General features: G+C 35.4%; 1 protein-coding gene across 1 annotated transcript in view; it reads right to left on the bottom strand.

The window, feature by feature from the left end:
- Positions 1 to 795: 795 nt before the first annotated feature.
- The window catches only part of ALPI (alkaline phosphatase, intestinal), a 140,177-nt gene continuing 125,579 nt past the window's right edge, over positions 796 to 15,393 (bottom strand). Inside the window, exon 11 of the mRNA XM_053711912.1 lies at positions 796 to 1,055. Coding sequence (XP_053567887.1) covers positions 796 to 1,055 — 260 coding nt within the window. The remainder of the gene's footprint in view (positions 1,056 to 15,393) is intronic.

Genomic DNA, 15,393 nt, shown 5'->3' on the forward strand with positions numbered 1-15,393 from the left:
TTTGTAACTCTGTAAATTTGAATGGTAACCCATCTGACAAGGGGGAACTGATACAAAATATCCCCAGTCTTTACTATGGACTTTGAGATTGGAATATTATCTCTCACATTGGTCCAAAGTTTTATGATTGTGTATATATGTTTTATGTGATAAATGGTTATCAGTAAAGTATATTGAAATTATTTATTTTCTACTGTTGATGTGGTAAAGCTCTAAAGCACACTTTTCTTTTTGCTTTTTTAACTGGAAAAGGACAGATGTTATAATGGGAAAGTAAAGTTTAGAAGAAAAATATTTTTCCAGAATAAAAAGTTTTTAAATTTACTTTAAAAAAAAAAAACAACAAAAAAAAAACATCACAGAAAGAGTAGACATCGAGAATAGCCTTATAGCATATAGTAAAATACAGTAAATAGTTTCAAAAAAAGCTTGGGAATTACTTATGGCTTTGATAAGATTTTATTGTTCCAGTGTTTTTAGAAAGAAATACAAGATGTCTACATAAACCAGGTGTTTTTGCCATCAAAATATGTGTCTATGCACACTGTTTTGTTTAATTGTGTTATACATATTCTTTTCTGAAAGATACTATTTATAATTCTGTTTCTTTCTTATTCTTAATGTCTGCTAATATGCACAGTCGGAAGCCTAACTCTTCTTCAGAAGTTTAACTGAGTAACTTGCTTTATCAACTATGAGCAACAGCTGTACCTATATATAAGGTCTTCCGTCATTGTACTACACTGTATAATGCTATTTTAAGATAATGTTGATGTGATTCTCAATAACTTAAAACTATAAAAGCAGCCATACAGTGGGCACAAGAAACAATATACTGCTTGAAGTGAGGCTGAATGCATTGGATGGTTCAGGTGGACAGTCTGAGTAAGGTGGAAGACATGCCGCATAAGCCATAACATGAGCAATGTAGGTTTGCTCCTGGACACTGTGGAAGAGATGTGCCATGGGACCCCTGGAGAATATGGCAACATCTTCCCCTCCGTGAGTTTCTGAATCCAAAGGCACTATAGCTTGTTGTTTGTAATCAGCCTCCTCTGAAAAAAAGAAAGGGTAAAGTGAAGAACAGTCACAGCCCACTAAAACCCAAACTCCCATTGTAATCAGTTTTAAGATGTGCTGCGAGTAAATACAAAGGATGATATTTAAAATATTATACCAAGAAAATCAAATAACAAAACATTTCTTGTAATACTTCAGGAACACTATTTTGTTTCATTTGGCCTGACTAAGCAAATTAGCTTTATGGTTTTAAAATAATATACTGTATATATTACCTTGGTTGTGCCTAAACATTATAAATATCCCTATGGTACTGCAGAATGTCATTGAGGAGCACCAAACAGGTAAGCAATTCATAACTTTTTTATCAGTGTGACTGGATCTGATTATAGCAGGTGCCTTGGAGAGATTGCAAAACTCTGGCCTCTCTTTTGAACAAATCTATTGTACTAAACTAAAACTGAGTTGAGGGATATGTTAGTAAGCTTTTTAATTTTAAAATGAGCCACATTTATGACTAAAATCAACCTAGATAGTTAGGTTTTCTTGAAAATGATATGTGGCATCTTAAGCATCAAGGTGAGTTTTCAATCATTTTTAAAGTTCACATGAAAAGAAGAATGTTCATTGAAATCAGAAGATGTTTTTGGTTTACCACCAGATTGTAATATGTAATTCTCTATGAGTCCTGAGGGAAAAGTAGTAAATGGAATATCCATAAAAGTATTACAACAATTGTATTACTCACTAAAGACTAAATTTACAAAAATGTAACCATCTTTAAAGAAGAACAAGATGAAACTTAGAATACAGAAAAAACATGATCTGACTAGACAAAGATTGTTTTGTTATTAACAGCATCCTGCTGACTACCATACTATAGTTATCAACAAATGTTAGAGGTGAATGTTTCTCCTTATACAAAAGTGAGAATTTGCCTCTCAGTTGTGTGGCCCCTATAAATAAGTAAGGGGCATAAGGGATCTATGCACAAGACCTCAACTTCTACCATAAAATACATCCTTATTATCAGGTACTGCAGATCACCATCCCCACGGTAATCACCTGCATTGTAGAGGGACAAATGACTCCTCAATTTAAATAAGGGTGTCACTTATTCTTTTAGGTAATACAATGGGAGCTATAAGCTAAATTAGGGCTCTCCTTCCCTTCATCAGTAACTCTCTAGTGCCCAATAATAGGTGTGATCATCTGCATCTTAGAGATACCTTATTTTACAGAACATTTTTGTCTCTTTCAGATGAGGGTTTTCATGCCCACTAACTTTTAAAGGCCATAATCAGGGCTCACATGTGCTCTGTTCTTATATGCAGTATAATGAAATTGTACCACTAACATTTGAGATTTCTCCATTTAATGTGGCTTCATCATGTACTATGTGATAACATCACCATGTATAGCAGGGAACCAAAGATGAATATAATGAAGAGAGCTATTTCTCCATTCTCAATGGCCCCTTCTAGAGGGTAAATAAATACAGTGGGTGACTGAAAGACATCCTCCACATATGGGTGGGAACGTGAAGTTTATCTCCCAGTTGTCCTCTGCACCCAAGTGTTTAATACAGAATATCAATTTAAAAGATTATTGGTTGAAGAAAAAGAATGTTTGAAATATGGACAAACTGGATCTTACATAACTCCAGGGTTCTCCTCCTAAGCCCTTTATTAGACAGGGGTTATATCAGTCCCAAAATGCTCTGATATATTAACAGTAGTACAGACATAATATAGCTGCCTGTCTGTTGAAACCTCTCCATATAGATAAGTCCTAACTTTGAGGTACACATCCAAGCTCCCCTTTGTTAAATAGGGAATACTGCCACAGGAACTAGTAATTTTAATATGACTAGGAAATAAACCCATAACACCTCACAAGGATAAGTACAACTAGAAATTATTGATAGAAGAAAAAGTGCTAAAAACACTACCTATGCTCCTTAGATGGTAAACAAAACACTAACAGTACATATGCACAAGTTCTTTAATAATTATTGCAATGATGGCACAGTAGGACTGTAAGATATCGATTTTGCTACAGAACAGCAAATCGTTAACCAAGCTGTACACATGGAAATCCTATAATTTTATGGCTCCTCTCCTTTTTAATACGTATGATATCAGAATGCAATTTTTTTCCAGGGAAGTGGATTTGAGTATAAGTTTGTAATTTATTGGTATTTAAATATTTGAGTCAAAATTTACAATATAAATGATCTTATTTCTCTGAAAATTACTTAATTGATTAACTTCAAGTTTGCTAGTTTTGAAGTAACCAAGTATATCAATTTATGGTTTTGGGGCGTATAAATATCAGGGGATTTTGGTTGGGAATCCCATCTATGACATTTTTCTACTTTTTTTTAATCACTTTTATACATTTTTTACATTTTTCTTTGTTCTATGCATTAAAGAGACAGTCTACACCAGAATTGTTTTTGTTTAAAAAGATAGATAATCCCTTTATTACCCATTCCCCACTTATGCATAACCAACACTGTTATATTAACATACTGTTTACAGCTGTGATTACCTTGTATCTAAGCCTCTGCAGACTGCCCCCTTTTTCAGTTTTTTTGATGGACAGCATTTTAGCCAATCAGTGCTGACTTCAGCGTTAACTTTGCTAGAAGTTAACTCTCAGAGTGCGATTGGGATCACAAGTTTAAAGTAAAAATGTTATGCTCTTGCGAAGTCTGATGCGCACTAAAAATAAACTTCACAATATCGCATTTGCAATAGTGCTTTTTTTCCCATATACTTAAATGGAGTATGCTTCTGTAAAAAAACTAACACCCTTACTCATGCTCGAACCTGATTGTGTTTAACCAAGTGTGCTATACCCGAAGTGAGTTATGAATGTTTTACATTCCAGTGTTATTCACATATATACTTTTTTTTTTTTAGATTTTTTTTAAATATATATATACAGTGTATTGATATATATATATATATACAGTGTATATATATACAGTGTATATGTATTTCTGTATATATATATATATATATATATATATATATATATATATATATATATATATATATATATATATAGGATTATTATTTTGTAAAATATGTGTGTGTAATATATATACAGTATATATATATATATATATATATATATATATATGTATACAAATTCCAAGTTTCACTCTGTATGAGTAAAATAATGCTGCACTCACCGGTCTTGAAGTGAAAAGTCCATTTATTAGACACAAATGACAAAATCCATAACACAATTACCCCCAGACGTTTCGGTGCTCCTCTGGCACCTTTCTCAATGGGTATATTTCCAAGTCTGTGGCAATGCTGGCAGTACTCATACATATATTTCCCAAAGACAACTTTGGGATTTGATGCTGAGCATGTGCACTCAACATATTTGCTCGACCAACGGCGAGGCCTGTTCTGAGTGGAACCTGTCCTGTGAAACCGCTGTATGTTCTTGCCCACCGTGCTGCAGCTTAGTTTCAGGGTCTTGACAATCTTCTTATAGCCTAGGCCATCTTTATGTAGAGCAACAATTCTATTTTTTCAGCTCCTCAGAGATTTCTTTGCCATGAGGTGCCATGTTGAACTTCCATTGACCAGTATGAGAGAGTGTGAGAGCGATAACACCAAATGTAACACACCTGTTCCCCATTCACACCTGAGACCTTTTAACACTAGCTAGTCACATGACACCGGGGAGGGAAAATGGCTAATTGGGCCCAATTTGGACATTTCCACTTAGGGATGTACTCACTTTTGTTGCCAATGGTTTAGACATTAATGGCTGTGTGCTGAGTTATTTTGAGGGGACAGCAAATTTACACTGTTATACAGGCTGTACACTCACTACTTTACATTGTAGCAAAGTGTCATTTCTTCAGTGTTGTCACATGAAAAGATATAGTAAAATATTTACAAAAATGTGAGAGGTGTACTCACTTTTGTGAGATACTGTATATATATATATATATGTATATAACGTGTAGCAAGTGTAAATTGACCACCCCCACAGGAGCTCCGTGAGCGTGGTGTTGGATTGGTTGGTATAGGTTCCCCCCTGGATGCCGTGTTCTCTTTGGATGCAGTGCTGAGTTGAATAGCCTGGCGGATAACCCATCGAGTGGAAACAGCCCCCACCAGCTGAAGAGGTGCCGCTAGTCTTTCCTATCAAGTAAGTGATAACTACCTCTGTAATGGAAGAAGCAGTACAATTACTCCGGATGAGTCGAATCTGTATATGGTTGGGTGAGCTGGGGATATAATTCCCATTCTATCATTGGCAAAAGGCACTTTAAGGGGATATATCTATATAAACAGATTGAGCTCGCATTCTATTGGCTGATCGGAACAGCCAATAGAATGCAAGCTCAATCTGATTGGCTGATTGGATCAGCCAATCGGATTGAACTTGAATCTGATTGGCTGATTCAATCAGCCAATCAGATTTTTCCTACCTTAATTTCGATTGGCTGATAGAATCCTATCAGCCAATCAGAATTTGAGGGACGCCATCTTGGATGACGTCACTTAAAGGAACCTTCATTCGTCGGTAGTCGTCGGAAGGAAGAGGATGTTCCGTACCGGAGGTCTTGAAGATGGAGCCGCTCCTCGTTGGATGGATGAAGATAGAAGATGCCGCTTGGATGAAGATGTCTGCCGGTCCGGATGTCCTCTTCTGCCCGGATAGGATGAAGACTTCTGCCGCTCCGGATGTCCTCTTTTGGTCCATCGGTGCCCGGCTGGGTGAACACGGCTCAAGGTAGGGGTATGTGGGTTTTAATGTTGGGGGGTTGTATTTTTTTTTACAGGCAAAAGAGCTGTTGACTTTGGGGCATGCCCCGCAAAAAGCCCTTTTAAGGGCTGGTAAAAGAGCTGGTTACTTTTTAATTTAGAATAGGGTAGGGACCTTTATTATTTTGAGGGGCTTTTTTGTTTTATTAGGGGGCTTAGAGTAGGTGTAATTAGTTTAACCCCTTAAGGACCAGCGACGTACCCTGTATGTCGCTGGCCTTTTTTTGGGACTTGATTGTTTTATAGCGCGGTCTTGCCACCAGTGTTGAGACTGCTCTATTCCACAAAGCCTTCTGGAGGGAGGGCATTGATAGCGTGTTCTTGCTAGACTTGTGCTGAAAAAACACTTAACGACCAGTGACATACAGGGTACATTGTGGTCATTAAGGGGTTAAAATTCTTGTAATATTTTTTTATTTTTTGTAATTTAGTGTTTGTTTTTTTTGTAATTTAGTTTAGTGTATTTAATTGTATGTAATTGTAGGTAATTTATTTAATTAATTTATTGATAGTGTAGTGTTAGGTTTAATTGTAACTTAGGTTAGGATTTATTTTACAGGTAATTTTGTAATTATTTTAACTAGGTAGCTATTAAAATAGATACAGAGGTGCCTGTAAAATAAATATAAATCCTAAAATAGCTACAATATAATTATTTGTTATATTGTAGCTATATTAGGGTTTATTTTACAGCTAAGTATTTAGTTTTAAATAGGAATACTTTAGTTAATAAGATTTAATTTCTTTCGTTAGATTCAAATTATATTTAACTTAAGGGGGTGTTAGGGTTAGGGTTAGACTTAGCTTTAGGGGTTAATACATTTATTAGAGTAGCAGCGAGGTCCGGTCGGCAGATTAGGGGTTAATAGTTGAAGTTAGGTGGCGGCGATGTTAGGGAGGGCAGATTAGGGGTTAATACTATTTATTATAGGGTTTGTGAGGCGGGAGTGCGGCAGTTTAGGGGTTAATAACTTTATTAGAGTAGCGGCGAGGTCCGGTCAGCAGATTAGGGGTTAATAAGTCTAGGTAAGGTAGCGGCGAAGTTGGGGGGGCAGATTAAAAGTTAATAAATATTATGTAGGTGTCGGCGATGTTAGGGGCAGCAGATTAGGGGTACATAGGTATAATGTAGGTTGCGGCGGTGTCCGGAGTGGCAGATTAGGGGTTAATTGTGTAATGCAGGTGTTAGCGATAGCGGCAGATTAGGGGTTAATAAGTGTAAGGTTAGGGGTGTTTAGACTCGGGGTACATGTTAGGGTGTTAGGTGCAGACTTAGAAACTGTTTCCCCATAGGAAACAATGGGGCTGCGTTAGGAGCTTAATGCTACTTTTTTGTAGGTGTTAGGTTTTATTTCTGCCCAAACTGCCCCATTGTTTCCTATGGGGAACCGTGCAAGAGCACGTTTTTCCAGCTAGCCGCTACCGTAAGCAACGCTAGTATTGAGGGTTGAAGTGGCGGTAAATATGCCTTTACGCTCCCTTTTTGGAGCCTAACTCAGCCCTTCAGAGAACTCTAAATACCAGAGTTGTTTAGAAGCAGCGCTAGAAAAAAAAAGACGCGTAGCTAACGCACCCCTCGGCCGCAAAACTCTAAATCTAGGCGTATGTCTATAACATGAACTTTTGTTTTAGTATAAATTGTTTCAACTGAGAATTGGTTTAGTATAATTTGTATCAAGGTGTCTAACGCTGTAACTAATTTGTGTCCTTTTTGGCACTAATAATTTTCTACTTACAGGTTCAACTTTCTGTGGTAGAATAAAATGTATACAAACAATTAATTGACTGTTGTGTTGTACCTTCCATAGATCTACATACATAGAAAAAGATGAAGCGCAAAAAGAACAGATTCAAGTGAAACTTTATTAAACAATATGCATACCCAAATTGAAAATTGTACTCACCAGAAGTACAAAGCAAATAAGCCTTTTTATTATCCTTTAATTAAAAGCAGTCAGAGTGTCCACGGCATCACAGATGAAGCAACCAGCAGCTGTAGTTCACATAGACAGGAAGAGCCTGCAGCGGGTATGTCCGGAATCTCCACTCTCAGCTGTCTGGGCTCAGTCGTTAGTGTCGTTTGCACAGCAGTATGGGTATGTCCTTATGTTGGAGTCACCATGTATGTAACCCCAACGCGTTTCTCCTGGTTCCCGCCGGGCTTTTTCAAGGGGATTTTAGGATAGCAATACTGTAAGTTCCCTACAGCGTTTCTTTATACCCCGTATGTTAGGGTTATACTCCACCCCCAGAGGCACGGCTCAAGCTCTCTCTCAGGAGGCGCGGTTCAAAGGTTTTCTCTTATTGGTTATGAAACTTCAGCATAAGCGTATCTCTTAGGGGGTGTGTAAATCTCTTTACCAAACCACATAATTACAATACTTCATACAATTAGAAAAATCATTTAAAAACAATAAGGAATATAAAACATTTTCATATACATATTACTCCAATAAACACAATATTTGCTAATAACTACCAAAAAACTTTTAAAAGTGCTATCATAACCCATATATTTGCTATGTCATATTCGCCAGCATAAAAAGACACAAGCTGTTGAAGAAATCTCAATATGTGAGTGACCTGATGGTTGATTATCTTATAACAAGTATTATAACATCTACTCAAAAACAAATAAAGCTTCACATAATGCTGACCTTATTGCACATACTTATGATATATTGAATTATCATCTCATTAAAATACCTATATTTCCCAAATTATTGGATGTTAAAATATTAAAATCCTGTTTTCATACCACATATACCTATATAAATTAATTAAAATAAACCATGTAAAATATAAATTAATATAATTATTAAAAATGGATTCATCTGTATTCACATGTATGCAGCTACATCAATGTCAATATTGAGACCTAGAGGATACAAACTTTTAAGTTTATAAATACAATATGTCTCAAATTTTCTTAACTCTAACAGTCTATTGTGTTTAGTTGGAGGTATCATCCGATGACCTGTACTTTTAAAGAGACAGGATCACTGCTATGATGGTCCAGAAAGTGTTTTGCCATATTATGTTTTAGCAATTTTTCTTTGATATTGTATACTTGTTCGTAGACTCTATGTCTAATCTGACATTTGGTGCAGCCCACATAAATTATCATTTTTAGCTGTCCTCAAAAGTCTCCCCAAGTCTTTTATATATTTATCAGTTGGATCTTCTATTACTGTATATGCTTGATGATCAAACCACATATACAGTAATAGGAGATTCAACTGATAAATATATAAAAGACTTGGGGAGACTTTTTAGGACAGCTAAAATGATAATGTCCTGAATAGTACAGATATTTATTTTCAACACAACCAAATACAGCAGTTTTTTATAATTTGCCCAAAGTCCACAAAGACCCGATACATCCACATGGCAGACCCATTGTGTCAGGTATTGGGTCTTTGTGTGACAATTTATCAAAGAAAAATTTCACCATACTTATGGGGGATACTAAACTGAGAGACAAGGTGGAGGGAGGGTGTATGTTCGTTGCTACATGGGCTGCTTTCTTAGGTAGCATACTCTCCCCCAGTATGCTTAGAGATGAGCAATTTAGTTCATGTCTACACCATAATGGAACTTATAAGTGTGGCAAATGGACATGTACATCTTGTGACCACATTAGGAGTAGCAGAACATTCAAGTCCCATAGTACTGGTGACACCTTTGAGACCAAAGGGTGTATTAATTGCATAAGCACTTTTGTCATCTACCAGATAGATTGCACCTTGTGTTCTAAAACCTATGTAGGTAGAACTACAAGAGAAGTAGGGGCCCAAGTCAGAGAACATCTGTCCTATATATCAGGTGAGAGGCCTTGTTCTGCGCTATCGAGGCATTTCCTCGACGCTCATGACCAAGATGTGACTAGTTTTAAATGGCAAGCCATTGAACAGATCCCCAAAATACCAAGGGGTGGAGATATATTGTTTGCTCTATGCAAAACCTACTGGATTTTCAAACTTAAGTGTTTGATGCCAGTAGGTTTCAACTCAGAGTACGATATAATCAACTACTGGTATAGGTATTCAATGCCTGGTCCCCTATTGTTGTGGATTGTTTGGGATATAGGGTAACTTTTGTATTAAACGGTGTAGGAGATTGGAGCCTAGGCCGTTCTATGTGTATATATCAAATAGTTTTATCCTATACCTTTAAATTATCTAAGAGGAAGGTGATTAGATCAATTTAACCTAGTTTTAGGCGGTAGTTACCTATGACCCTATATGGGCCAATAAGGGTTGCTGTAGATACTGCACATTAGTTTGGGATGCCATTTCAGAATAGCCTACTATAGGATTATGGGATTTAGGGATGATATTGTTGAATATGCCCTCAATTTATGTCTAGTTTATGCCTTTATTTGAATCCACTAATTGTTGTATACAGTGAGTTATGTACCCTATGTAGGTTTTCAAATGTTTATGGCAGATTGGCATATCTAGATATGCTCTCCCATACTCCTGGTTGTATTAGGAGGGACTAATGGTTCTATCTAACAACTCTATTTTATCCCTATAAATTATCTAAGAGCAATGTGACTAGATCATTTCTGATAGTTGCTCATATCTAGATATGCTCTCCTATGTTTCTAGTTGATCTAGGAAAAGCTTGTGCTATATAGATATGGCCTATCAGGAAAAGCATTTATACTGTTATTAATTCATGATCATCATATTCGGATGAATTATGCAATGATTGTTGTTACCTTGGAATATATTTAGACTTCATTCCCTCCTTCCAGCACATATGGAGTTAACCTGTGTTTGTCTCTTTAATTATGTGTAATAACTGAGCCAAAGTGTGGTTTGTTTTTAACCAATTTTTCCTTTCCTTTTTAAAGGTATGAACAGCTGTTTTAACTTATGTCTATGGTTACGGTCTTTCAGACCGAAAACGGTCAGACTCTTTACTGGCTCCGTATTACAGATCCATTTTCATCACCTCTGTTTTTGCTTTTAAAGAATTACTAATAAAGTGAACAATGACTTTTATTTGAAAGCGAATGCTGGACTTTTTTCTCCTCTTTTTTTGTTAAATTTATCAAATTATATAGATTATTATTTACAGCCCATGGTTAAGAGCACTAAGGCATATATATCAATGATACCCAAGCTGTTATACGCATGTTTGAAGGCATGAAGTGGGAAGAAAAAATTAGCTTGATAACATGCGATGTATCAGCTCTTTATACTTGCATACCGCATGATAAAGGAGTACGGGCATTAGAGAATTAATTTTCTAAATGGAATATACCTGATATTCATGCACAATTTTTGGTTGATAGTATTAACTTTGCACTTAGACATAACTATTTTATTTTTTAAGGTAAATATTATTTACAAATCCGTGGCACAGCGATGGGGACAACATTTGCCCCATCCTATGCGAATTTATATGTCAATGCGTATGAAAACAATTATATTTGGAATAACAATCTATTTATTAATAATATCTGTAGATACGGCCGCTATATTGATGACATAATCATCCTTTGGCAGGGGGATTTCTCCCAGCTGGACGATTTTGTCTCATATATGCACAATAATACATACAATCTAAAATTTACTAAACAAACTTCACAATAATTTGGTATTATTTAATGAACAAAATATCATCTCAGTAAAGAACTATAGAAAGCCGACTGAAAGAAATGGATATATAGAGGCATCAAGCGCACATAAGAAATGTTGGATTAACAACGTACCTTATAGTCAGTTTTATAGTCAGTTTCTAAGGATCAAAACAAATTGTACACACTTGCATAACTATGAGGAAGAAGCATACATTTTGGAACACAAATTTATAACTAAAGGTTATGATTCAGGCAAAATTAGGGAAGCAAGGATAAAAGCCCAACTGACTGATAGAAAAAAATTGATATTACCAAAACAAATTAATCCTTTTAAAAATAAAAATAAAGAAAATAACTGTATAAGATTCATTACCACTTACAATGAGGGAACGGGGGCAATTTAAGGCATTTTTATTAAACACTGGCCCCTTTTGAAGGTGGATCCTTTACTTGGACCACATATAGATGAAAAACCTAACATAACATACAAGAGAGGTATGAGTTTGAAAAATCTCCTAGCCCCAAGCAAACTTAAAACTATTAAAGAAAATAAAAGTGAACAACAGGGAGGTAACTGGCTTTCAAATTGGAAAGGAACCATGAGGTGTTCAAAGTCCAGGTGTACTATGTGTCCACATATTAACAAATCAAAGTTTTTTTAAAGATTCGAATAAAACACATACATATGAAATTGATTAAAAGTAATTGTGAATCCACATATGTAGTTTACCTTTTAGAGTGTGGGTGTGGACTAATTTATGTGGACCGCACCAAACGTCAGATTAGACGTAGAGTCTACGAACATGTATACAATATCAAAGAAAAATTGCTAAAACATAATGTGGATAAACACTTTCTAGACCATCATAGCAGTGATCCTGTCTTTTTAAAAGTACAGGTCATCGGATGGATACCTCCAAATAAACACAATAGACTGTTAGAGTTAAGAAAACTTGAGACATATTGGATTTATAAACTTAAAAGTTTGTATCATCTAGGTCTCAATATTGACATTGATGTAGCTGCATACATGTGAATACAGATGAATCAGTTTTTTAATAATTATAATAATTACAATACAATAATTTGGGAAATATAGGTATTTTAATGAGACGATAATTCAATATATCATAAGCAATAAGGTCAGCATTATGTGAAGCTTTATTTGTTTTTGAGTAGATGTTATAATACTTGTTATAAGATAATCAACCATCAGGTCACTCACATATTGAGATTTCTTCAAGAGCTTGTGTGTTTTTATGCTGGCAAATATGACATAGCGAATATATGGGTTATGATAGCACTTTTGAAAGGATTTTTGTAGTTATTAGCTAATATGGTGTTTGTTGGAGTAATATGTATATGAACATGTTTTATATTCCTTATTGTTTTTAAATAATGTTTGTAATTGTATGAAATATTGTAATTATGCAGTTTGGTAAAGGGATTTACACACCCCCTAAGAGATACGCTTATGCTGAAGTTTCATAACCAATAAGAGAAAACCTTTGAACCGTGCCTCCTGAGAGAGAAATTGAGCCGTGCCTCTGGGGGTGGAGTATAACCCTAACTTACAGGGTATAAAGAAACGCTGTAGAAAAATTACAGTATTGCTATCCTAAAATCCCCTTGAAAAAGCCCGGCGGGGACCGGGAGAAACGCGTTGGTGTTACATACATGGTGACTCCAACATAAGGACATACCCATACTGCTGTGCAAACGACACTAACGATTGAGGCCAGACAGCTGAGAGCTGAGATTCCGGACATACCCGCTGCAGGCTCTTCCTGTCTATGTGAACTCCAGCTGCTGGTTGCTTCATCTCTGATGCCGTGGACACTCTGACTGCTTTTAACTAAAGGCTAATAAAAAGGCTTATTTGCTTTGTACTTCTGGTGAGTACAATTTGTACTTTACGTATGCATATTGTTTAATAAAATTTCACTTAAATCTGTTCTTTTTGCGCTTCATCTTTTTCTATGTATATACGTTCCTCGGATCCCACAACCTCTGGCAAGAAAGGCTTGGTGTAAGGGGGCTGCAAAGACGGATATTGTGACGAACCATAGAGATTGAATTAACCCTTAAAACATTGGATTCACTTTTTTCCTATTCATTATACTGGGGACGTTTTTTGAAAGTGAATTTTCAAGGTACTGTTCATATTGTTCCCAGACAACATTGAACTTTATATATTTTTTAAAAAATAAGGACTTATAAAAAATAAGGATATCAATATTGTTTTATTTATTTTAGCCATATGTATATATAACTATTAGAGTGATACTGACTAAGCGCTGAATAGTTTTCTCCTTTTTTATTTTTGTATATACATGTATACACATATAAATACATAAATGCGCATATATACAAATATATACTGTACATATATACACATATTTAGCCATGTATATCTATTTATTATATGTTAGAGCCCTTTACAGTCAAATGCCTTGTCATATATCATATACCCTTAAAAATCATTGAAATACGAAATCATAAAAAAGTTATATGAGTGTAACAATATATTTTAATGTATTTATGTTGTGTTTAATGCAATTTTTTTTTTCTTCCCCTACCCTTTACGCGAGTTCTTCAGAAGTGCTAAGCTGGTGAGTGTAAATCCCAATTGGCTCTCACGTTCACATAATACGAGCACTATTTCCGAATCCGATACACTGGAAAAGCCGGGGGGAGAAAAATGCTATCACTAGCATGCAAAAGTTATCGCCCCTTGTAATCTAGGACTATGTTTTGCTAAAAATTTATACATGAACATTAAAGGGAATACCATATTATAACATCTTTTGGAGCAGCACACTATGGCCCAGATTACAAGTGGAGCACTATTTAGTGCTTTAGCTTGAACTTTAACACCGCCAGAAGTAAAGATTTTGCGCACATGTATTACTAGTTGAGAGTTACACTTTTGCATGCAAGCGAAATAAGACGCATCCTAACTTAAGGACCTTGGATATCGTGACCCCACTAACTTATAAATACATAACGCACCTAAATATAGCTCATGTTTGGTTAGTGCACATGAAGAATTAGTGTACTCCTGTCAGACTTATGTACGCAAACCCAGCAAGAGTACGCTAATTCTTCATGTGCGCTAACCCAACATGAGTTATATTAAAGGTGTGTTATGTATTTACTAAATATAAAATATTAAAAAATATTCATAATTAATGTAAATAATTATTATAGATATACTAAAATATTTGGGGGGGAAAATCCATAGAAAACATATGTACATTTTACAGTAACTATGACCATTATTTATAATTGTTATTAATATTTTGCAAATATTTTATATTTCATATTTACATAATGCACCTTAAGATAACTAATTCTTCATCTGCGCCAACCCGACACACATTAGACCTAAATCACGCAACACGGAGCACGTTACTTATATTTCACATGAGATGTATGGTGAATACAAATGGAAATGGAGAAGAAAAGGAATCTATAGTGGTTTAAGTAGTAAGGAAATAACTAAGGAAGAAGAAAGGATATTAAATTGGGCTCTTTCTTTTGCACCAACAACCAGGTTGAATAAGTTTGAAACACATATTCAGAGTAAGAGATTTGTCAAAAATCTATCATTGAAAATATATTTTTTGAAAAATCCACTTGAAAAAATTAGCACACAACACGTTAAAAGAAGAAATTTTTAAACATACTGATTTGAAAATAAAATCTTAATTTTATCCAACTCAGGATAAAGGACATAATCTTGAACTACACTCACCAGTCACTTTATTTAAGTACATCTTGCTAGTACCGGGTTGGACCCCATTTTGCCTTCAGAACTGCCTTATTTCTTCATGGCATAGATTCAACAAGGTGTTGGAAACATTCCTTGGTCCATATTGACATGATAGCATCTCACAGTTGCTGCAGATTTGTCGGCTGCACATCCATGATGCAAATCTCCTGTTGCACCACATCCCAAAGGTGCTCTATTGGATT

Source organism: Bombina bombina, chromosome 4 (assembly GCF_027579735.1).
Source record: "Bombina bombina isolate aBomBom1 chromosome 4, aBomBom1.pri, whole genome shotgun sequence".
NCBI classification, from domain to species: Eukaryota; Metazoa; Chordata; class Amphibia; order Anura; family Bombinatoridae; genus Bombina; species Bombina bombina.